General features: G+C 44.5%; 1 protein-coding gene across 2 annotated transcripts in view; it reads right to left on the reverse strand.

The window, feature by feature from the left end:
- Positions 1–26712, reverse strand: part of USP35 (ubiquitin specific peptidase 35) — a 79977-nt gene that overhangs the window by 35245 nt on the left and 18020 nt on the right. For both annotated transcript variants that reach the window (XM_082410313.1, XM_082410312.1), the window contains 6 exons: positions 24781–25463; positions 23645–23777; positions 21935–22064; positions 21408–21509; positions 19823–19981; positions 15194–15387 (listed from right to left, as the gene is read on the reverse strand). In XM_082410313.1, the coding sequence (XP_082266439.1) occupies positions 15194–15387; positions 19823–19981; positions 21408–21509; positions 21935–22064; positions 23645–23777; positions 24781–25453 (1391 nt within the window). In that variant the 5' untranslated portion in view covers positions 25454–25463. The remainder of the gene's footprint in view (positions 1–15193; positions 15388–19822; positions 19982–21407; positions 21510–21934; positions 22065–23644; positions 23778–24780; positions 25464–26712) is intronic.

The following is a 26712-nucleotide window of genomic DNA, read 5'->3' on the forward strand; positions in this document are numbered from 1 at the left end:
TGAACAAAGTGGGACTTTCAACAAAGAGAGAGAAAATATTAAAAAGTACCAAACAGAAGTCACAGAGTTGAAGAATATAATAACTGCACTAAAAAATACAATAAACGGGGGTGGGGGGGTCAACATCAGACTAGATGAAGCAAAGAAATGATCAGCAAAATTGAAGACACAGCATAAGAATTCATGCAATAAGAGCTGCTGAAAGGAAAGAGAATGAAAAAGAGTAAAGACAGCTTAAGGGCCTTATGGGACAATATCAAGAGGACCAATATTCACATTACAGGGGACTCAGAGGAGAAGAGAGAGTAAGGGGTAGAAAACTAATTTGATGAAATAATGGCTGAAAACTTCCCATATCTAGGGAAGGAAACATTCAGATCCAGGAAGCCCAGAGAGTTCCAAAGAAGATAAGTCCAGCCATTATCATTTAACTGTCAAAAGTTAAAGACAAGGAGAGAATCTCAAAAGCAGCTAGGAAAAAACAACTTGTTATATACAAGGGAACCTCCATAAGAATACCAGCATATTTTTAAACAGAAATTTTACAGACCAGAAGGGAGTGGCATGATATATTCAAAGTGCTGAAAGAAAAAAAAAAAACAACTGCCAACCAAGAATACTCTACCCAGCAAAGCTGTCTTTCAAAACTGAAGGAGAGAGTTTTCCAGACAAACAAAAGCTGAAGGATTTCATCACCACTAGACCAACCTTACAAGAAATGTTAAAGGGACTTCTTTAAGCTGCAGTGAAAGGGCACTAGTAAGTAACAGGAAAACATATGAAAGTATAAATCTCACTGGTAAAGGTAAATATATAGTAAAATTCAGAATAATCTCATGCTGTAAAGTGGTGAATTAATTAAGCTTGTATGAAGGTTAAAAGACAAAAGGAGTAAAAATAATATAACTACAATAATTTGTTAATGGATACACAAGATAAAAAGATATAAACTGTGACATCAAAAACATAAAACATGATGAGGAGAGTAAACATATAGTGCTTTAGAATGATCTCGAACTTAAGTTATCAACTATGATAAATATAAATTGTTTTATGTAAGCCTCAATGTAACCACAAAGCAAAAACCTATATAGTACCTACACATACGTACACAAAGAGAAAGGACTCTAAGCATGCCACTATAGAAAATCAGGAAGAGAGCAAGAGAAAAAGAATAAAGGAATTACAAAACAGCCAGAAAACAATTAACAAAATTACAATATGTACATTCTTATCTATAATTACTTTTAATGTAAATGGATTAAATACTCTAATCAAAAGACAAGAGTGGCATTCAGGATTAAAAAACAAGACTCACTTCAGATAAGTACACACACAGACTGAAAGTAAAAGCATGGAAAGAAACAGTCCATGCAAATGGACACCAAAAGAAACCTTGAGTAGTAATACTTTGACAAAATAGACTTAAAGACAAAGACTGTAGTAAGAGACAAAGGAAGTTATTATGTAATTATGAAAGGTTAAAACAACAAGAGGATATGACATCTGTACCCAACATAGGAGCATCTAAATATATAAAGCAAATATTAACAGACCTAAAGTGAAAAACTGACAGCAATACAGTAACAGCAGAGGACTTTAATACCTCACTTCTATTAACAGATAGATCATTCAGAAATGTTGGGCTTAAACAACATATTAGAACAGATGGACATAATAAGACCTATAAAGAACATGACAGCCAAAAGCAACAGAATACACATTCTACTCAAGCGCACATGGAACATTCTTCTGGACAGAGCATATATCAGGCAACAAGTCTTAATGAACTTAAGACGACTGAAATGATATCAAGCATCTTTTCTGAGCACAATGTTGTAAAATTAGAAATCAATTATAAGAAGAAAACTGGAAAATTCACAAATATTTGGAGATTAAACAACATGCTACTGAACCAATGGGTCAAAGAAGAAATCAAAAAATAAATTTAAAAATACCTTGAGAGGGCTTCCTGGGTGGCACAGTGGTTAAGAATCCACCTGCCAATGCAGGGGACATGAGTTTGAGCCCTGGTCCTGGAAGATCCCATATGCCAATGAGCAACTAAGCCCGTGTGCCACAACTACTGAGCCTGTGATCTAGAGCCTGTGAACCACAACTACTGAGCCCATGTGCCGTAACTACTGAAGCCTGCGTGCCTAGAGCCGTGCTCCACAACAAGAGAAGCCACCGCAATAAGAAAGCTGCACACCGCAACAAAAGAGTAGCTCCCTCTCGCCGCAACTAGAGAAAGCTTGCGCACAGCAACGAAGACCCAACACAGCCAAAAATTAATTAATTAATTAATTTTAAAATACCTTGAGAAAAATTAAAAATGGAAATACAGCATACTAAAAATTATGGGGCGCAGCAAAAGCATTTCTAAGAGGAAAGTTCATGGCAATAAATGCCTACCTTAAGATACAAGAAAGATCTCAAATAAATGACCTAACTTTAAACCTTAAGGAACTGCAAAGAACAACAAACTAAAGCCCAAAGTTAGCCGGAGGAAGGAAAGAAAGATCAGAGGAGATAAATGAAATAGAGACTAAAAAGACAATAGAAAAGACCAGGGACACTAAAAGCTAGGTTTTTGAAAAGATAAACAAAATAGAGAAACCATTTACCAAGAAAAAATGAAAGAGGACATAAATAAAATCAGAAATGTAAGGAACATTACAACTGATAGCAGAGAAACACAAAAGATCATAAAGATACCACTATGAACAATTATACACCAAAAAAATTGGAAAATCTGGAAAAATGGATAAATTCTTAGAAACATACAACCTGTCAAGACTGAACTGTAGTGGGGAGGAATCAAGATGGCAGAGGAGTAGCACATGGAGCTCACCTCCTCCCACAAAAACATCAAAAATACATCTACAAGTGGAACAATTTGCGCAAAACATCTACTGAATGCTGGCAGAGGACCTCAGACTTCCGAAAGGACAAGAAACCTCCATGTAACCAGGTAGGACAAAAGGAAAAAAGAGACAGAGAAAGGAATTGGGACAGGAACTGTGCCCCAGGAAGGGAGCTGTAAAGGAGGAAAGGTTCCCACACCCTGGGAAGTCCCCTCACCAGTGGGGAGATCAGCCTGGATGAAGGGGGAGCTTCACAACCTCCGAGGAGAGCACAGCAACCAGTTTGCAGAAGGCAAAACAAAGAGTGACCTGCAAAAATGACTGGTACTGACACCCTGCACTCCCCAGCCTGAGATACTCACCCACTGGTGCAGGCAAGGGTTGGGTGATGAAGTGTGGGCTTTGGAGCTCAGACCCAGGGAGAGGACCAGGATTGGCTGCACAGAGACAGCCTGAAGAGGCTGGAATGTGGCAACTGAGGGTGCACTCGGAAGAAGCCTGGGCCCACCAGAGAAGCAAGACGCTACGGTTGGGAGGCGCACAAGAAGAGGGGCGGGGCCACCATAAGAGCTTCCTTCCCTGTGCGTGTGCTCTCAGGCAACAGGACACCACCTACATGGGCTCCAGAGGCAGGCACGGGCTGCCACCACCGCTAAGGGACACACGAGTAGGTGCCAATCACTGCCCCCACCATCAGGGGAGAGCGCAAAGGCAGCAATCAGGTGAAAATCGCTGCCCCTGCTGTCCCAGGAGTGTGGGGGCAACCGCAGATGCTAAGAGATGGGAGCAGGCACCAATCTCCAATCGCTGCCCCTGCTGTGCCAGGGGCACACTGGCCACCACTGGTCACTGGGAGACCGTGTGCCAATTGCTGCCCCAGCCATACTAGGAGTGGGCACAAGCTGCTGCACCTACACACCCCATAAAAAGGGGATAACGACCAGCACACACTGAGGAAAGAGGCAGCAAGCATCCAAACTAAGAGCAGCCCCTCGATTCTGGACAAGAAGTCAGAGTAGGACTTGAGCTCACATCCTCTCAGAAAAACACCAAAATCACAACTAACTGGTGAACAACCATCATCAAAAAAGACTGGAACTTATCAAAAAATATATATATTTTACATCAAAAGACAAAGAAAAAGCCACAAGGAGACAGAATGAGAGCTCTGATCCCATGTCAGGCTCCCCAGCCGGAGGATCTGGCACCAGGAGAAGCCTCCAGAGCATTTGTTTTTGAAGGCCAGCAGGGCTTCAGTGCGGGAGCTCTACAGGACTGGCGTAAACAGAGACTCAATCCTTGGAGGGCACACACAAGGTTTCATGTACACTGAGACCCAGCACAAAGCAATAACTCCACAGGAGCCTGGGATGGACCTACCTACCGAGTCTTGGAGGGTCACGTGGGGAGGTGGGGGTCAGCTGTGGCTCACTGGGGGGCAAGGACACTGGTGGCAGAGGCCACAGAAAATATTGATCAGTGTGAGCTCTGCCGAAAATCGGTATTTTGGCATCAAGACATGGCCCTAACCAACAGCTTACAGGCTACAGTACTGCAACAACTCAGGCCAAACAGCCAGGATAGGAACACAGCCCCATCCATCATCAGACAGCCTGCCTAAAGCTGTTCGGAGCTCACAGCCACATCTAAACACACCCCTGCTCACCAGAGAAACAAGACTCAGCTTCACCCACCAGTGGGCAGGCAACAGTACCCCCCACAAGGAAGCCTGAACAAGTCCCAGGACCAACCACACCACCAGGGGGCAGACACCAGAAGCAAGAAGAGCTACAATGCTGCAGCTAGCAGAAAGGAGATCACAAACGCAGAAAGTTAGACAAAATGAAATGACAGAGAAATATGTTCCAGACAAAGGAACAAGATAAAAACCCACAAGAACAATCAAATGGAGTTATGCAACATACCTGAAAAAGAATTTAGAGTAATGATAGTAAAGATGATCCAAGATCTCGGAAAAAGAATGGAGGCACAAATCAAGAAGATACAAGAGATATTTAACAAAGAGCTAGAAGATTTAAAGAACAGAGATGGGCAATGCAATAAATGAAATGAAAAATACACTAGAAGAAATCAATAGCAGAATAAATGAGGCAGAAGAACAAATAAGTGACCTGGAAGACAGACTGGTGGAAACCACTGCTGCTGAACAGAATAAAGAAAAAAGAGTGAAAAGAAATGAGGACAGTCTCAGAAACCTATGGGACAACATTAAACGTGCCAACATTCACATTACAGGGGTCCCAGAAGGAGAAGAGAAACAGAAAGGACCTGAGAAAATATTTTTAGCGATTAGAGCTGAAAAATTCCCTAATGTGAAAAAGAAAACACTCACTCAAGTGCAGGAAGCAGAGTCCGATACAAGATAAACCCAAGGAGGAATAGGCCGAGACACATATTAATCAAACTGACAAAATTAAAAACAGAGAAAATATTCAAAGCAACAAGGGAGAAGCAACAAACAACATACAAGGGACTCCCCATAAGGTTATTAGCTGGTTTTTCAGAAGAAACTCTGCAGGCCAGAAGGGAGTGGCACCATATATTTAATGTGATGGAAGGGAAAAACCTACAACCAAGAATACTCTACCCAGCAAGGCTCTCATTCAGATTTGATGGAGAAATCAAAAGCTTTACAGACAAGCAAAAGCTAAGACAATTCAGCACCATCAAACTAGCTTTACAAAAAATGCTAAAGGAACTTCTCTAGGGGGAAAAGAAAAGGCCACAACTAGAATTATGAAAATTATGCATGGGAAAGCTCACAGGTAACGGCAAACATACAGTAAAGGTAGGAAATCACCCACACACAAATATATCAAAACAAGTAATCATGAGAAGAGGAGAGTACAAATGCAGGACATTGGAAATGCACTGGAAATTGAGACGAGAAATTTAGAACAATCTTGTACATATACAGACTGCTATATAAAAACCTCATGGGAACCACAAACAAAAAATTTGCAATGGATACACACACAAAAAATAAAAAGCAGTCCAAACACAACACTGAAGATAGACACCAAATCACAAGAGAAAACAACAAAAGAGGAAGGGAAGAAAAAGACCTTCAAAAACAAACCCAGAACAATTAACAAAATGGCAATAAGAACCTACATATCAATAATTACCTTATATGGAAGTGGATTAAATGCTCCAACCAAAAGACACAGACTGGCTGAATGGATACAAAAACAAGACCCGTATACATGCTGTCTACAGGAGACCCACTTCAGATCTAGTGACACATATACACTGAAAGTGAGGGGATTGAAAATTGTATTCCATGCAAATGGAAATCAAAAGAAAGCTGAAGTAGCAACACTTATATCAGACACAACAGACTTTAAAATAAAAACTGTTACAAGAAGCAAAGAAGGACACTACATAATGATCAAGGGATCAATTCAAAAAGAAAAAACAACAATTGTAAATATATATGCACACAACATAGGAGCACCTCAATATATAAAGCAAATGCTAACCATAAAAGGAGAAATCGACAGTAACACAATAATAGTGAGGGACTTCAACAACCCCACTTTCATCAATGGACAAATCATCCAGACAGAAAATCAATAAGGAAAACCAGACCTTAAATGACATGTTACACCAGATAAACTTAACTGATATTTATAGAACATTCCATCCAAAAGCAGAAGAATACACATTCTTCTCAAGTGCATGTGGAACATTCTCCAGGATAGATCACATCTTGGGCCACAAATCAAGCCTTGGTAAATTGAAGAAAATTGAAATCATATCAATCATTGCTTCCAACCACAATGCTATGAGATATGAAATCAATTACAGGAAAATTGACATATATACACTAATAAGTATAAAACAGATAACTAATAAGAACCTGCTGTATAAAAAATAAATAAAATAAAATTCAAAAATTCAAAAAAAATTATTAAAAAAACACAAGCACGTGGACGGTAAACAATATGATACTGAACAACCAATGTATCACTGAAAAAATCAAGGAGGAAATCAAAAAATACCTAGAGAAAGATGAAAACTAAAACATGACAATCCAAAACCTATGGGACATAGTAAAAACAGTTCTAAAAGGGAGGTTTATAGCAATACACTCTCGCCTCAGGAAACAAAAAAAATCTCAAATAAACAACCTAACCTTACACCTATATTAACTAGAAAAGAAGAACCCAAAAAACCCAAAGTTAGTAGAAGGAAAGAAATAATAAAGATCAGAGCAGAATTAAATAAAATAGACATGAAGGAAACAATAGAAAAGCTCAATGAAACTAAAAGCTATCTTTTCAAAGAACCAACAAAACTGACGTGTAGTCAGACTTGTCCAGAAAAAAAGAGAGAAGCCTCAAATCAATAAAATCAGAAATGAAAAAGAAGTTACAACGGACACCACATAAATATAAAGATCATAAGAGACTACTACAAGCAACTATATGCCAATAAAATGGACAACATAAAAAAACAGACAAACTCTTAGAAAGGTACTACCTTCCAAGACTGAACCAGGAAGGAACAGAAAATACAAACAGACAAATCACAAGCACTGAAATTGAAACTGTGATTTAAAAACGTCCAACAAGGGCTTCCTTGGTGGTCCAGTGGTTAAGACTAAGCATTTCCACTGCAGGAGGTGTGGGTTCGATCCCTGGTCAGGGAAGTTCCACATGCCATGAGGTGCAGCCAAAAAAAACTTCCAACAAACAGAAGTCCAGGACCAGATGGCTTCACAGATGACACACAGAATGTCATACAGAACCTCACCGGGAACACAACCTCACCGTTCAGCAGACAAGTGGATTAAAGTTTTAAAGTTTTACTGAGCATGGCCCTCCCCACCAGATGGACAAGACCCAGCTCTACCCACCACTGCTCCCTCCCATCAGGAAATTTACACAAGCCTCTTAGATAGCCTCATCCACCAGAGGGCAGACAGCAGAAGCAAGAAGAACTACAATCCTGCAGTCAGTGGAACAAAAACCACATTCACAGAGAGATAGACAAGACGAAAAGGCAGAGGGCTATGTACCAGATGAAGGAACGAAATAAAACCCCAGAAAAACAACTAAGTGAAGTGGAGATAGCCAAACTTTCAGAAAAAGAATTCAGAATAATGACAGTGAAGATGATCCAGGATCTCGGAGAAAGAACGGAGGCAAAGATCGGGAAGATGCAAGAAATGTTTAACAAAGACCTATAAGAACTAAAGAACAAACAGAGATGAACAGTACAATAAATGAAATGAAAAATACACTAGAAGGAATCAATAGCAGAATAACTGAGGCAGAAGAACAAATAAGTGACCTGAAGACAGAACAGTGGAAATCACTGCCATGAAACAGAATAAAGAAAAAAGAATAGAAAGAAATGAAGACACTCTAAGAGACCTCTGGAACAACATTACACATACCAACATTCACATTATAGGGGTCCCAGAAGGAGAAGAGAGAGAGAAATGACCTGAGAAAACATTTGAAGAGATAATAGCTGAAAACTTCCCTAACAAGGGAAAGGAAACATTTACCCTAGTCAAGGAAGTGCAGAGAGTCCCAGGCAGGATAAACCCAAGGAGGAACATGCCAAGACACACAGTAATCAAACTGACAAAAACTAAAGACGAAAACAAATTTTTAAAGCAACAAGGGAAAAACAACAAATAACATACAAGGGAACTCCCATAAGGTTATCAGCTGATTTCTCAGCAGAAACTCTGCCTACCAGAAAGAACTGGCCTTTCATCACTATTTAAAGTGATGAAAGGGAGGAACCTACAACCAAGAATACTCTACCCAGCAAGGCTCTCATTCAGATTTGATGGAGAAATCAAAAGCTTTAGACAAGCAAAAGCTAAGAGAATTCGGCGCCATGAAACCAACTTTGCAAGAAATGCTAAAGGAACTCCTCTAGGCGAGGAAGAGACCAGCAACTTGAAACAACCTTGTGGGCTTCCCTGGTGGAGCAGTGGATAAGAATCCACCTGCCAATGCAGGGGACACAGGTTTGATCCCTGTTCTGGGAAGATCCCACATGCCGCGGAGCAACTAAGCCCATGCACCACAACTACTGAGCCTGCACTCTAGAGCTCATGCGCAACAACTACTGTAGTTGCTCTGCAACAAGAGAAGCCACCGCAATGAGAAGCCCGTGCACCACAACGAAGAGTAGCCCCCACTCACCACAACTAGAGAAAGCCCACATGCAGCAACAAAGACCCAACACAGCCAAAAATAAATAAATAAAATAAAAATTTAAAAAATTAAAAAAGAAACTTGTACACCTACAGACTGCTATATCAAAACCTCAAGGGAACAACAAACCCAAAACTACAGCAGATACACACAAAAACGAAAAAGCAACCCAAACACAACACTAAAGATGGTCATCAGACCACAAGAGAAGAGAACAAAAGAGGTAGAGAAGAAAAAAGACCTACAAAAACAAACCCAAAACAATTAACAAAATGGCAATAGGAACATACATATTGATAATTACCTTAACTGTAAATGGATTAAATGCTCCAGCCAAAAGACGCAGGCTTGCTGAATGGATACAAAAACAAAACCCATATATATGCTGTCTACAAGAGACCCACTTCAGAGCTAGGGACACAGACAGACTGAAAGTGAGGGGATGGAAGAAGTTATTCCATGCAAGTCGAAATCAAAAGAAAGGTGGAGTAGCAATACTCATATCAGACAAAATAGACTTTAAAATAAAGACTGTTGTAACAAAGAAAAGACATAGAAGGACACTACATAATCATCAAGGGATCAATCCAAGAAGATATAACAACTGTAAATATATATGCACCCAACATAGGAGCACCTCAATATATAAGGCAAATACTAACAGCCATAAAGGGAGAAATCGACAGTAACACAATAATAGTGGAGGACTTTAACACCCCACTTTCATCAATGGACAGATCATCCAGACAGAAAATCAATAAGGAAACACAGGCCTTGAATGACACATTAGGCCCGATGAACTTAATTGATATTTATAGAGCATTCCATCCAAAAGCAGCAGAATATACACTTCTCAAGTGCACATGGAACATTCTCCAGGACTGACCACATGCTGGGCCACAAAGCAAGCTGTGGTAAATTTAAGAAAATTCAAATCATATCAAGCGTCTTTTCCAACCACAATGCTATGAGACTAGAAATAAACTACAAGAAAAAAACTGTAAAAAACACAAACACGTGGAGGCTAAACAATATGCTACTAAACAACCAATGGATCACTGAATTAATCAAAGAAATAAAAAAAATACATGTTGACAAATGAAAACAAAAACAAAATGATCCAAAATCTATGGGATGCAGCAAAAGCAGTTCTAAGAGAGAAGTTTATAGCAATACAATCTCTCCTCATGAAACAACAAAATCTCAAATAAACAACCTAAACTTACACCTCAAGCAACTAGAGGAAGAAGAACAAACAAAACCTATAGTAGAAGGAAAGAAATCATAAAGATCAGAGCAGAAATAAATGAAATAGAGACAAAACAACAGCAAAGATCAATGAAACTAAAACCTGGTGCTTTGAAAAGATAAACAAAATTGATAAACCTTAGCCAGACTCATCAAGAAAAAAAGGGAGAGGACTCAATTCAATAAAGTTAGAATGAAAAAGGAGAAGTTAAAACTGACGCCACAGAAACACAAAGGATCACAAGAGACTACTACAAACAACTATATGCCAATAAAATGGACAACCTGGAAGAAATGGACAAATTCTTAGAAAGGTACAATCTCCCAAGACTGAACCAGAAAGAAATAGAAAATATTAACAGACCACTAACAAGCACTGAAATTGAAACTGTGATTAAAAGACTCCCAACAAACAAAAGTCCAGCACCAGATGGCTTCACAGGTGAATTCTATCAAACACTTAGAGAAGAGCTAACACCTTTCCTTCTGAAACTTTTCCAAAAAATTGCAGAGGAAGGAAAACTCCCGAACTCATTCTATGAGGCCACCATCACCCTGATACCAAAACCAGACAAAGATACTATAAAAAAAGAAAATTATAGGCCAATATCACTGATGAACATAGACACAAAAATCCTCAACAAAACACTAGCAATCCAAATCCAACAATACATTAAAAGGATCATACACCATGATCAAGTGGGATTTATCCCAGGGATGCAAGGATTTTTCGATATCTGCACATCAATCAGTGTGATACACCACATTAACAAATTGAAGAATAAAAACCATATGATCATCTCAACAGATGAAGAAAAAGCTTTTGACAAAATTCAGCACCCATTTATGATAAAAGCTCTCCAGAAAGTGGGCATAGAGGGAATCTACCTCAACATAATAAAGGCCATATACGACAAACCTACAGCTAACATCATACTCAATGGTGAAAAGCTGAAAGCATTTCATCTAAGATCAGGAACAAGACAAGGATGTCCACTCTTGCCACTTTTATTCAACACAGTTTTGGAAGTCCTAGCTACAGCAATCAGAGAAGAAAAAGAAATAAAAGGAATCCAAATTGGAAAAGAAGAAGTAAAACTATCACTGTCTGCAGATGACATGATACTATACATAGAAAATCCTAAAGATGCTACCAGAAAACTACTAAGCTCATCAATGAATTTGGTAAAGTTGCAGGTTACAAAATTAACATACAGAAATCTGTTGCATTTCTATACACTAACAATGAAAGATCAGAAAGAGAAATTCAAGAAACAATCCCATTTACCATCACATCAAAAAGAATAAAATACCTAGGAATAGACCTTTCCTCCTTATGTAGGAATAGACCTACATAAGGAGACAAAAGACCTGTACTCCAAAAACTATAAGATACTGATGAAAGAAACTGAAGATGACACAAACAGATGGAAAGATATACCATGTTCTTGGATTGGAAGAATCAATATTGTCAAAATGACTAGATTACCCAAGGAAATCTATAGATTCAATGTAGATTGAATCAATTAATTTGATCAATAAATTAATCCCTATTAAATTACCAATGGCATTTTTCACAGAACTAGAACAAAAAATCTTAAAATTTGTATGGAGACACAAAAGACCCAGAATAGCCAAAGCAATCAGAAAAACAAAAAAGGAGCTGAAGCAATCAGGCTCCCTAACTTCAGACTATACTACAAAGCTATTGTCATCAAAACCGCATGGTACTGACACAAAAACAGACACATAGATCAAAAGCCCAGAAATGACACGCACCTATGGTCAATTAATGTGCTATAAAGGAGGAAAGACTATACAATGGTGGAAAGACAGTCTCTTAAACAAATGGTGCTGGGGGGACTTCCCTGGTGGCGCAGTGGTTAAGAATCCACCTGCCAATGCAGGGGACACGGGTTTGATCCCTGGTCCGGGAAGATCCCACATGCCGCGGAGCAACTAAGCCCATGCGCCACAACTACTGAGCCTGCGCTCTGGAACCCACGAGCCACAACTACTGAGCCTGCCTGCTGCAACTACTGAAGCCCGTGTGCCTAGGGCCCGTGCTCTGCAACAAGAGAAGCCACCTCAATGAGATGCTGGCGCACCAAAACAAAGAGTAGCCCCCGCTCACCACAACTAGAGAAAGCCCACACACAGCAGCAAAGACCCAACGCAGCCAAAAATAAAAAAATAAAAAAACCAAATGGTGCTGGGAAAACCGGACAGCTACATGTAAAAACATGAAATTAGATCATTTTTTAACACCATACACAAAAATAAGCTCAAAATGGATTAAAGACATAAATGTGAGACTGGACACTATAAAACTCTTAGAGGAAAACACAGGCAGAACATTCTCTGACATAAATCACAGCAATATTTTTTTCAATCCATCTCCCAGGGTAACAGAAATAAAAACAAAAATTTAAAAATGGGGCCTAATTAAATTCAAAAGCTTTTGCACAGCAAAGGAAACAATAAACAAAATGAAAAGACAACCCACAGATTGGGAGAAAATGTTTGCAAATCATGTGACTGACAAGGGATTAGTCTCCAAAATTTACAAACAGCTCATGCAGCTTAATATCATCCAAACAAACAACCCAATCAAAAAATGGGCATAAGACCTAAATAGACATTTCTCCAAAGAAGACATACAGATGGCCAAGAGGCACATGAAAAGATGTTCAACATCACTAATTATTAGAGAAATGCAAATCAAAACTACAATGAGATATCACCTCACACCAGTCAAAATGACTATCATCAAAAATCCACAAACAATAAATGCTGGAGAGGGTGTGGAGAGAAGGCAACCCTCCTACACTGTTGGTGGGAATGTAAATTGGTACAGCTACTGTGGAGAACAGTATGGTGGTTCCTTAAAAACTAAAAATAGAGCTACCATATGATCCTGTAATTGCACTTCTGGGTATATATCTGGAGAAAAACATGGTCATGGTCCAAAAGGATACATGCACCCCAATGTTCACTGCAACACTGTTTACAATAGCCAAGACATGGAACCAACCTAAATGTCCATCGACAGAGGAATGGATAAAGATGTGGCACATATATACAATGGAATATTAGCCATTAAAAAGAATGAAATAATGCCATTTGCAGCAATAAGGATGGACTTAGATATTGTCATACTGAGTGAAGTAAGTCAGACAGAGAAAGACAAGTATCATATGATATCGCTTATAAGTGGAATCTAAAAAGAAATGATACAAATCAACTTATTTACAAAACAGAAACAGACTCACAGACTCAGAGAAGGAACTTATGGTTACCAGGTGGGAAGGGTGGGGGGAACAGATAGTTAGGGAGTTTGGGATTGACATGTACACACTGCTACATTTAAAATGGATAACCAACAAGGACCTACTGCATAGCACAGGGAACTCTGCTCAATATTATGTACAACCTAAATGGGAAAACAATTTGAAAAAGAATAGATACATGTATATGTATAACTGAATCACTTTGCTGTACACCTGAAACTATCACAATATTGTTAACCAACTATATTCCAATATAAAATAAAAAGTTAAAAAAAATTTGCAAATCATGTATGTGATACAAGATTAATATTCAGAATATACAAAAGGACTCCTCAAACTCAACAACAAAAAACAAACAACCTGATTCAAAACTAGGTAATGGATTTAAACAGACCTTTTGCCAAAGAAGACATACAAATGGCCAATAAGCACATAAAAAGATGCTCAACATCACTAATCATTAGGGAACTGCAAATTAAAAACTATCATGAGATACCACCTCACACCCATCAGGATGACTATTATCAAAAAAACAGAAAAGAAGTGTTGGGAGGATGTAGAGAAATCCCAACCCTTGTGCACTGTTGGTGAGAACGTAAACTGGTGCTGCCAGTGTGGAAAACGATATGGAGGTTCCTCAAAAAAACTAAAAAACAGAACTACCATATCACCAAGCAATTCCACTTCTGGGTATGTAAGCAAAAGAATCAGAAGCAGGGTCTCGAAGAGATATTTGTACTCCCATGTTCATAGTGGCATTATTCACAACAGCTAAAACATGGAAGCAACCCAGGTGTCTGTCACTCTACCAATGGACAGATTACCAAAATGTGGTTTATACACACAATGGAATATTATCCAGCCTTAAAAAAGGAAAGAAATTCTGAAATATGCTACAATATGGACGAACCCTGAGGACATCTGCTAAGTGAAATAAGCCAATCACAAAAAGACAAATACTGTACAATTTCACTTATATGAGGTACTTAAAGTAGAGACAAAATCAGAGAGACAAAACATATAACAGTGGTAGCCAAAGGCTGTGGGGAGGGGAGAATGAGAATATGGGAAGTTAGTGTTTAATAGGCACAGAGTTTCAGATTTACAAAATGAAAAGTGTTATAGGGATGGATGGTGGTGACGGTTGCACAACAATGTGAATGTACTAAGCAAGCCATAAGTTGGATAGGTAGCCATTGATGATAAAGATTTTGTTTTAGTAAAAGGAGGCATCTAACACCAGGGTGAGTGGAAGTCCTACTGTGGAAGACACTATCCACCCCCACAGACTCTAGCAGAAAAGTCAGTGATGTCGACCAACCCAGAGCAGACTCCCTTCCCACTGCAGCTGAGCCCCTGAATCCCCATCTCAAGTTCCCATCCGGTCTTGACCTACTGCCTTGGCAATGGCCCGGAGCCCTCTGGGAACTTTCACCTGCCCTTCACATACCCATAGACCTCAGGGAATTATGCCGATAATACAAAGCAGGACCCACCCTCTCCAACCCCTACCTCACCCCCCGCACACCAGGGAGTCCAGAGGAGAGAAGCAGGGGCAGACAGGGAATACAAAAGCAGCACCTACTCGGAAGCCATGAACAAAGCCTGAAGGATGCTGTTCACATAGCACGTGTTGCCCAGATTGATTAAACCAATCTTGCCAGTGTCTGACTTGGCCATGAGCCGGGGGTAGAAGCCAGCCAGCTCACTCTTCTGCGAGGTCCAGGCATCCTGCCCCAGCAGCTGCTTGATTCGGTCCTCATTGGGAACATGGAGGTCCTGAGGGGGAAACAAGCCAGCAGGACAGTGGGCACCAGGTTTAGCTCTAAAAATATCACCTCCTCTGGGAAGCCTTCTTGGACTACAGCCTACTACACACCTGCCCAAGCATACCACCCCAAAAATGTCCTAGAGATGTGTGAGAACAGCCCCTTGCTTTCAAACATGTTCTAGGTTTTCATCTTGACGTGTGGGCCTTCTACATGATCTTTCATGCCACAACTGCCTTAAGAAAGGGGTAAAATCCCCACCGTGTAGATGAAAAAACTGAGACCCAGATAGAGAAAGAATTTTCTTAGAGGCAATAAGCGAGGAATCTACTATATGTTAGATGAGCCCAGGATGTGACAGACTGTAAGCAATGACAACACTGGCCCACTGGCCCAATCCAGCAGTGTCGAGATCTCAACCCTGGTCCTGACTCTTGTCCTCACAGCTCTCTGGCTGTGGTCAGTGAGTCTCTCTGACTCAGTCAGTTAACCTCCCTGGACCTCAGTTTGCTCATCTGTCAAGTGAGGATACTCCTACCTTATATCAGTTTGGCACTCTATACTTACACAGTGCTTGCTCCTGTTTTCACCTCCTCTACTTTAAAGTTTGTGGAGTCAGCTTTTTTGAATTAGTAACCCCTTACCCCAACCCCGAACTTGATCCTACAGTCAGGACGGGGGAGGATGGGAGGATCCTGGGGGTCTGAGGTATGGGTCCTTGGTCACAGGCTCGGGGATTAGCATGCTTTCCCACTCGTTTTCCTTTTTCACATTAAACAGCTGCACTGAAAAGAATATTACCAAGCACTGGTTCTAATAATGACATATTTTAAAGAAAAACACCTAAGCATAATGCAGTATTACTTAGCAGATTTAAGCGATATTCATAACAGTTCCTCTAGCCCCATTCTCGTTTCCAGATCCTGAGCACAGTTCCTAGATTTGTCCAAGGCCCTTGAGCTTCAGACCAGCTTACAACGAAAGCCCTCGTCGCTGCAGAAGGTCTGGCTCAAGCAGTCGTTTAACACGTCTGCTCACTCATTTCCCAGGATCGTTTATCAGATAATTTATCAGATTAGTCAGTCACCTCTCACAGATGATAAAAAATATAGTAGCTGTCTGAGGCAAGATAAGAAGATAAGGGCTCAGTATCTTCTCTCTTAGTCCCTTCTTTTTTCTTCCTATTATCCCCTATCCAATCCCCACCCCACACACAACGTGAACAAATAGGGACAAAAAGACAGAACCAGTATAAAATAGATAACTAATAAGAACCTGCTGTATATATAAAAAAATTAAATTTAATTTAAAAAAAAAGAATCAAAGCTAAAAAAAAAAAATGACAGAACCAACACCCCACCCCCCAACACAAGCACACAAGATGCAAAAATATGCACACTAGAAAAAAAAAAATCAAATGCTTTTTCCCAAAGAAGGTAACTCTGTACTCTTAGGAGAATAAAGAGAACAAAACAAAAACTTTCAAAAACCTTTCAAGCTCCTCATGTTACTGGAAATCTACATACCATGTAGCCCCCTCAGCAAGAACCACAGCTCCCAGAGAAACTGCCATGACTTAGTACAACTGCCTAAGTGAGAGAACCTTCCAGAATTTATAAAGGAGCTTGTATACAAAGGATGTACTCCTATAACACATATGAAAGAATTTTATAAACAATAAAACCCCATGAATAATTTGCTGCCTTGCCTCTCAAACTGGCTTGTAGCAAGGGGTAGTCAAAGCCATAGGACAAATGTCACACATCTTCCTAGAGCTATATTCACTAATATTCAAGGAAGAAAAATGTTTAAATTAAAACAAGTGTTTATGATTATGAAGTATATACTTGAATCTTTGAGATAAAATGAGATTTTAGAGAAACTCTGAGCTTGTGTCAGGCTGCTTGGGGTAAGTTCCCTCCTCTGAGGTCAAGTACTTCAGAAGAAACGTTTGAGAAGCCCAGATCTGCTGGACCAAGCAGTCACACAGCCTGGTTTTCACCACCTTCTACTCTGCCTATCTTTCTGATCTTCCCTCCCCTCCACCACACTTTACCACCAAACAGTACTTGCACATTCCTGCTCCCACACCTTACCCACTGACCTGTCTGGGGGTCTCCTCTTGCCGGTCCCTATCCCTCAAGGTCTAACTCCTATATCCCCTCTCCAGAAGACTTTCCAGAATCTTCTTAAGTGGGGGTCCCACACTATCTATACCTGTCTTATAGAGCCTAACTCCCTACACCTAGTTGTATAAGTATTTGCAGACTCACCTTGCCTGCTGGATCAGACCATAGCCTCTAATGTGCAAAGCCTGGATCTCACTCAGCGTAGGTTTCCCCTGGTGCCCAGGGCAGGGCCGTGCTCCCTCCTCTTTGTGCACATCTCCATGATACCATACTTCACACTACAGTCCTGTTCATTCACTCAGACATTTACTAGACACAGAGATCAAAATGACATGGTCCCTGCCCATCAGAAGCTCACAGTAACAGTCACTTCCAACAGGTTTAAGTCCTGTCTTCTCTGCTCAACCACCTCCAGTGCCAGGGAGCTCATGATCTAGCAAGGCAGCTACTTCTATTGTTAGTTAGCTCTGACTGTTTAAAAAAAAAAAAAAAATCTCTTTCTCACATTAAGTTGGAAAAACTAAGAAAATCCAAGTAAATGTCAGAGGTTTTGTTTGTTGTATCTACCAACTCTCACTCATGGTGGATTGTTCCCTTATGTGTTTTGTAATCTGGGGATTATAAACTCATCTTTAGTAGAATTTTATCTCTGTGGCTTGAAAGCAGTTTCATTTCTGTTTCTATTAGGCAATCCTTGGGTATTACAAGTTTATGACTACTTTCAATGAGCTTAGGGTGCTACGACACCAAAGAAGATAAGAAGTTGAACCCCTAAACCCACATGAGAGCCGTCCAATAATGACAGTTTCTTTTTTTCCAATCCAGAGCCCAGACCAAGCCAGAGAACCTTCCTTGATGTCTACTTGGAACCATGTGTATTTTTTCTAGAACACCCTTTTGCTAATGGTAAAGCCTTTCTTGGGTCCTGATTTACATGGGTCTCTCAGTGCTAATTCCCTTCTGGGGGCAGACCCTAAGCCTTAACTCCTGTCCCCACTGGCTCAAGCCTCTTGGGGTTTGAGGTTGGCCATCTCACCCACCGCCCTTCCCCAGCCAGGGCAAAAGAGTATCACCTCTCATTTACCATTCTGGAATTTGGTTTTCTCTTCCTTTTTGGCCCCTGGGGATTCCTCCTGGCTCTCTTGCAAGCTCAGCTATGTACTTAAAAAGACATCTGTTACATTTTAACAAGCATTTCTAGGTGTTTTGTAATGGGACACTTCTCAGGTTACCTATCTGCTCTGTTACAGAAATGGAAGTCAGATCAGAGGTTCTAAAAGGGCCACCACTTACCTGGATGTCTTTCACCCACACTTGGACCTGCCCTCTGTATCAAGCAATGGGAAAGGGCTCAGCAACCCTCAGCCCTGGCTGCATCTCCCACTACCTCCATGACTGCATAAGACACCAAACCTCTCCAAGTCTCATTCTGCTCATCTTTGAAACTGAAATAACAATAGTACCTGCCTCACAGGTTTCTAGTGAGCAACAGAAGACAAAATATATGGGAAGACACTGCCAAGTGTGACTCTAGCTACAAATGTTATTGTCCTAGCAACCCAGCAAGCCCGGTTCAGAAGCCCTTTCTTCCTTGCAGCCTCCTCCTCTAACTGGAGATCTTTCCCTCCTCTGCCTCCTCACCGCTCTCAGGCTGACCCTCATTTCATAAGCTGCTTAGATCACAGTTATGGGTAAACACGTCAGTCACCCCTCTATGCTGTGAGCTCCTCAAAGGGAGGAGACATGGTCTGCCTCATGCCTGTGTCCCCAGTTCCCAGCCTGGGCCTGGCACAGAGTAGGGCATAAGTCTTGTGAACAATTGTAAACCATCTCTGCTGTGGAATGCTCAGTCTAAGAGGAGACAGACATACAGACAGTGACAATGTGTGACTGAGGGATACACTAGGGCTGTGGAAGCTCAGAGAGGCCATGACCCAGCTGAGGGGCACAGTGCAGGGGGGTGTAACTTAGAGTTATCAGGGAAGGCTTCCTGAGGGAGAAACACTTGAGCAGAGCCTTCACAAAGAAGGCTTGGTAGAAATAAGAGCTATCCAGGCAGAACAAGAGAGGAGTTTAAGTTCGAGAGATCGGCATATGCAAAGGCTCAGAACAATCGGGAGAGGAAGACCCATCTGGGGAAATGGCAGGTGGCTCGGTGTGCCTGAAGCACAGGACAGGCTGGGGGAGGTAATGGGAGACAGCCAGGGACCAAAGGATAGAGGGCTGCCACTAACCTGTGGTGTGGTCTTGAGCAAAGCCCAAATCGGCACACCCTCCTCAGAGCAGGGCGCAGGAGCAGTGGGGACTGTCACTCACCTTGATGGCCTCCATGACGGGTTCGTACAGATCCGGGAAGCCCGGGAACCTGAACACCATGCAGTGGACCAGCTCCGCCAGCTGCTCCAGGCAGCTGGTCCCCGAGTTGGAGTCCTCCTTGACCAGAGAGGCCACCATTGGGGGGATGTGAGGGAGGAGCTGTGAGAGCAGAGCGGGGTTAGTCAGCACCAGTTTACCCACCTGAGACACGGGCTGGTGGTCAGTGCTGGAAGCACCCAGAGCTCCTTGAAGCAAGGAGGTTCGCCCACCTGACCACTGTGCCCCTCACCTGCATGGGGCTCTGAGCTCTGCAGGCAGGTGACTCTCTTTACAAGATACATGACCTTGGATACTCTTCCTCAGTCTCTTCATCTGTTTAATGGGACAAATAATTCCCTCCTCACAGCTAAGGGGAGGCCTGAGACTGAGCCCCAGCTATTAAGTATCAGCCAACCAACCTGCCTGAAGAGCCTGAAGGTCTGAGTGACCAGGGCTATTCTGTCACCCAGGAGTGATGCTGGGGCCACAATGTGGTCAGCTGGTGGCAGCTCTGACAGAACATGAGCAGCAGCAAACGTTTATATGTCAAGCACTCACAGTGACATGTGGCGATTACTATCCCCATCTTATAGAGAAGAAATTAAAGTTAGAGAGGTTATGTAATTTGCCAAGGATTTCACCATGGGTTCTGGGAGAAGCTGGTGTCTGAGCCAGGTCTGTCTGAACTCAAAGTCCATTTCTTTCCTCTGTGCTACAGTGTTAACTTTCAAACCCACAGGGGAGCTACACCATAGTGTCCCAGGGACGGAAGAGTCAGGCCACAGAAACTGGGAGCAGGGGAGCTCGGGAGAAGGATGAAAAGAAATAAATATCTATCAAGTCCCTAGAATATGGCAGGCTCTTGATAAATGTCACCTCATCTAATCCTGTCCACCAACCCAGGCCCTGAGAGGTAAATGCCTGGCCCGAGGTCACCTCATCTAGTAAATGACAGAGCTGGGACGCTACCCCACCTAACCCCAATCCCTGGTTCTGTGCTTTTCCCACTGCACAAATCAGGAAGCATAAAGTTTCTGCAGTGACCAAGGACCATGAGAAGCTAGGAAGGACACTGGATCAGGAGTCAGACCAACCCAGCTGGAATCTTCCTTGTACAGCTCACCAGCTGTTACCTGGGACATGCAACCTAATCTCTCTAAACTGCAGTTTCTTCAGCTGAAAAATGGGGAAAATGATAGAACCTCCCTTTGGGGCTACTCCGGGAGTAAAATGAATGAACATGTGGACTGTCTTTAGCACTGTGCCTGCCACACAGCTGGCGCCCAAGTAATACAGCTGCCATCATTCTAGGCCTGTCACTCTACTCGGGGCCCATGGGGAGGTCACACCCATTCTTTGGCCTCAGTTTTCTATGTGTAAAATTGGGTCTCAAGTCTCCTCCAGTCCTAACGTCCAGGACTTGGAGGTCTTGGGCTTCAAGCCCCAACCCCTTAAGCCCCAACAGAGACAGCATATCTGGCCTCCAGCCAGACCTGTGGAGGATGCAGGACCGGCCATCCTCGGGGCAACACGCAGGGGCCCTTACCAGGTGGAAGGCCTCATGGGAGTGCTGGAAGGTCAGGAGCATGTACTTGAGGACAGACAAGGCAGCTCCCCGGACAATGGGATACAGAAGCTTGGAGAAAACCTGGAAGAAAGCCTCTGGTCAGGAGTTCCCCAGGCCTGGGCCACCCAAGGCCAAGTGTAGCCATAGGCCTGAAAGGGGGCCAGAGATGCCGGAGTTAAAGCAGCAGACCCATGTGGGAGTAAGAACACAGAGGTGCTCACAGACCTGGGTGGACGGATGGGTGGTGAGACAGCAAGACAGTTAGATATCTGATGGATGGATGGATGGACGGACAAAAGTGACAGACACACACACTTGAATGAAGAGTCAGAAGAATGAATGGGGTAAACCTGAAGCCCAGAGACAAGTGGAAACCTGAAGCCCAGAGAGAAGCAGTGAATTGTCCCAGGTCACAGCGAGCTTCGGTGGGAGCCCGCATGCATTGCCCCTGGCAAGAGACTAGCAAGAAAGGCCAGAAGCCGGGTCTAGGACAGGGGCCCACCAACCTTCTCAATTTTGGCGAGTGACACCTCGATCAAGATGCTGAACTTCTTAACAGCGGCCAGGCCTTTCAGCAGTGCAATGATCCACTTGTCAATGTTCTTCCCCAGGGGCCAGGACACCCAGTCGATCATCCTGGTGAGGGGAGTGACAGTGACACAAGGACCGGGGAGGCCCAAATGCCTGGGAGGGGGCAGCCCAGGGACCAGCCATAATGACCTGAGATCCCCCCACACTGACTCACACCTACACAGGGCAGCCCTGGGATCCGTGGGATGAACAGGACACCTCTGGGAACTGCAAATATGCCCAGCACAGGCACCTGGCAGAGACTGGGGCTCCCAGCCCAGCAGAAGGGGAACCAGGCCCTCTCAGTACCCCAAACCTCACCCCATACACAGTGAGTTGCAGTGGCAGAACAGGGCTTTTGGCTGCCTCTGTCTGGACTGTGGGGCCCAGTGGCAGAAGGAGTAGGCTGGAAGCCCCCAGGCTGGAAGCTCTGGCTCCAGCAAACCCTTGCTTGTGACCTGGAGCAAGTCAGTTACTCTCTCTAGCCTCAGTTTCTTCCTCTGTCAAATGGGGATAATACCTACCTCACAGGTTTGTTATATGAGTTAAAAGAGATAACAACAGCTAACATTTATGTCATATTCACTCTGTACCAAGCACTGCTCCATCTGCCTTACACGTATTAACCCTTCTGACCCCCTCAGGATAATGCCTGCATGCACTGAGCATGAAGCTGCCACACAGTAAGTGCTCAGGAAAACGTCACTAGTATCATTATTTTTATATTCAGTAGACTAGGCTATAAAGAGAACAATAGAGAGCAAAGGAGATAGTAGTAACTATGGTAATAATAGCTACCATCACACTGTTCTACGCACTATACATGGAATATCTCATTTTATCTAATTCAATCCTCACAACAAACCTGTAAGATGAGTTCAATTATACTACAAATTATGGATGAGGAAGCTGAGGCATAGAGGGGTTGAGTAACTTGCCCAGAGTCACACAGGCAAGAAGTGGGAGAGCCAGGATTTGAACTCAGGCAGCTTATCTCTAGAGCCTACACTCTTACCTACTGAAGACAAGGAATCCAGGAAGGCCCAATGGAGACAGTGGATCTGCACACTTATATGGAAAGAATGGCAGGGGGGCGGGGGGATGCCAGGTGGATGGGGTCTGCAGAGCCAAAGGCCTGCAGGCAGGAGGGTAGGTGTCATATTCGGAGATCACTGGCCAGGCAGATGTGGCGAGATCACAGGTGCAATGATGTTCAAATGAGGTGGGGGATGTGCAAGAGCTCTGTGAGCTGAAAAGCACCCAAACTCTGTTTATCATACTTGCCAAACTCAGAAAGCACTTCATTAAAGTAATTTTACCTCCTATCATTGACCCTGTGGAAACCTGACAACTTCTTATACCACCTCTGCTATTACAGAGGGGAGAACTGAAGCTCAGAGAGTTCACTGACTTGTCCAGGGTCACAGAGTTGGTACCTAGCCTGAGAGCATCACTAGGGCAAGGCTCTCTGTGTCTTACACATCCAGCCTGGGGCCAGGCACAGGAAGGGCTCAAAGAAGGATGGATGAATGAACAAGCATGAGGGCCTGGGCCCTCTGACACTATATCTAGCCCAGCAATCCCACCCAGTGGAAGGGGCTTCTGGGGGAGAGAGAGACCTGACCACCACTCGTCCCTCAGCCCACCTGCTGATGGCAGTCAGCATCTGGGAGTCGGTCACACTGTCATCATTGCTGAGGTTCCGGACGACACCATCCATGAGCTCCAATGGGAGGTGCTGGACCACACTGGCCAGGGCGCTAGATGGTGGCTCCTCCTCTGGAACAGGTGCCTGGGCTGAGCTTTGCAGGACAAGTGGACCCCACACCTCCCCTATCACCCCATGTCCTTCATGCTGCCAAAGGAACTAGGGAGCCTCTGCAAAGAGCACTTCAGGGCCACCTGCTCGCCTCCTATAGCATCCCAGCCTCTGATCTCATCTTAGCTCATTCACTCAACAAACCTTCACTGGCACTGCTTTGGCCCTGTGCTGGGCAAAGAAAAAAGCACTAACCCCCAGCTGTGCATGTATAGGCAAGGCCCTTAGATGGGGTAACACTGGAGCTGGCAAGAACAGGTAGGAGGGCTATGTGACTCGGCGGGAGGGAGGACATTCCAGGTGGAACCCAACAGAGATGAAAAAAAAATTTAGTTATCAAAATTTGTTGTCCAGTTGTATAAAGACCTAGGTCCTTATACACCTGGCCTTGGTTCTTCCTCCTGCCAGGTGCATTCCCTTCCTTTCCCCTGAACAGCCCTATAATCAGGGAAGGGACAGATTTTATTTCAGTCATTTAAACTACAGTCCAATTTCCACAGTTGTCAACGGGGGGCCAAGATTTACAACTCAGTTGACACATATAGGTTCTATCACGTCTCCAGACCTTACCCTCTGCCTGCCCTGAGTACCTTACCCCTGCTGCCTGATGCTGCCCAGCTCTCAAGGCCTGACTCAAAAGTCATCACTTCTACGAAACCTACCTGACCCAAAGGGCATGATGACCACCCCACATCCTGTTGTCTCAGCCCCCTGGTCCTCCTCCAGGCCCGACTGATCTGGGTCCCCTCCTCTCTGCATGCCCAGCAGGCACCACAGGATAGGAGCCCCCCACCCCGCAGGAGCTCAGGAGGGGCCTGCTAACTAAACGAAGGAACAGCACCCACCCACCCCCCCACAAACACACACCTGTGCACTAGCATGCACACGCCACACCACCAGGTGGGCACGCCACACAGGAGACTCCGCACGCACGGGCCCCGCCCGCCCCGACCGCACACATACCTGTGCAGGAGATGACGGCGAACAGCTCCTTGAGGCAGGGCAGGATGGCGGCGGGCTGCGCGCGCCACAGCTGCGCCAGGAGCCCGCTCACCTGCTGGGCCTGCTCCAGGAACTCCACGGCGCCCTCCTCGCCGTCGGCTGGGCAGCGGAAGCGGCCGAGGCAGCGCACAAGCTGCTGGCAGAAGAGCAGGCGGTGAGGGCCGTCGGGGACGCAGCGTGGGTGCCGCGCCAGCAGCCGCGCCACCTGCGCACAGGCCGCGGGCCCCGGGCGCTCGCACACGGCGCGCAGCACCTCGCGCCGCAGCAGCGCGAACACCTCATCGGCCGAGGGCCCCTCGGGCAACAGCTGCAGGCCGAGCTGCACGCAGGCCAGCGCGCGGGCGCCCGGCGGCCCGGCGCCCCCCTGCAGCAGGCGCAGCACGCGGCGCGCGCTGAAAAATTCGGCGAAGACTTCTGGGTGGTGGCGGCCGGCCACATGCAGCAGCTGGCAGCCCACGCGCCGGGGCAGCTCGTCGGCGCCGCTCACGTAGAGGCGTGTGCCCAGCGCCAGCAGCGCCAGGCACTGCTCCCGCTCCAGCGGCTGCCGCGCCGCCTCCAGCACGCGACGCACCAGCCCTTGCTTCACGCTCGCGGGGTATGATGACGTCACCACCGCCTCCAAGATCTTGTCCATGACGGCCACGCTGCAGGAGACAGGGAGCAGGGTCACACTCTGCCAGACAGGACCGATCCCCCACGTGGTCCCCTGCGTGCTGAGGCTTGGGGGCGAGCAGCTCAACCTTTCTGGGCCTCAGTTCCCCATCTGTGAAATGGGGCAAGGATACCTACCTCCCCCGGAGGTGACGTGATGAGGTGAAGCACAATGCCTGGCTTAATAATAAGCCCCAGTGGGTTGTAGTTATTGCTGATGAGCGCCTTTCATCTCACAAAGCCAACACCTGAGCCTTCCCCTCCTCCACCCCTTTGCCCCTCTCTCCTCAGGCCTCCCTGGGGACCTCGTCAGTTCTTGGTGAGGCAGGTAAGAGCTGGATCTAGAAGCTGCTGTCCAGGGTCTTGGCCAAGCCATGTCCTGTGGGAAGATGAGCCGTGCACACACACAAATCACACCTCCAGAAAGGGAGGGTTGACAGGGCTTCCAGAGCTCCCTGGTGCACTTTATTCTGCCCCCAATCAGCTTCTTGCTCTTTCTCAAATGACCTACCCTTTTCCTCTCTGTGTTCATTGTGCCTTTTGCCTGAAACATCCTATCTCCCAAGACCTCCACCACTAACACACATTCATACAACCAGGCAAAGTCCTACTTTCCTTTAAAGCCCACTTCAAACACCCAATCCTTAATGAGAACCTCCCTGGACTTCCAGGCATGAATTCATCCCTCATCTGGACTCCTACAGCCACCTGTGGCCTCTTCCTCCATTGCAGCTGGGATCACATAGTGCGGGGTTGTACCGGTCTGAATCTCCTCCACTAAGGCAGATCATCTCATCTCTGTGCTCAACCCTGCACAGGCAGGCCCTGTCACCTCCCAAGCCTCAGCCCACACCAGCCCCTCACTGTGGGCTCACTATGTCCTCCCTGCCCCGGGCTTTTGCACTCGCTTTTCCCTCCCCTCCCTGCTTGGCTCACCCTGCAGAGCTCAGCTCAAACTTCTTCCACACAGAAGGCCTGTCTGACCTCCCTGTATGGGTCAAACGCCCCTGTTAACAATTTCAGAGCATCCTGTGCTCCTTTACAGCACTTATCATGATTAGTTGATTGGGGTCATCCTCCTCCACTATACTATATAGGTTCCTGAGGGCAGGAACCAACTCAGGTTTTGTTCACCACAGTATCCCCAGCACCTCGCACAGTGCCTGGCACACAGTAGGAAATGCAGAGTGTGGTGTGAGTTACTGCTACCTTATTCCTCTGAGCCATAATATACTTCCCTCT

The sequence above is a fragment of the Balaenoptera physalus genome (assembly GCF_965194825.1).
Source record: "Balaenoptera physalus genome assembly, chromosome: 10".
Lineage (NCBI taxonomy): Eukaryota > Metazoa > Chordata > Mammalia > Artiodactyla > Balaenopteridae > Balaenoptera > Balaenoptera physalus.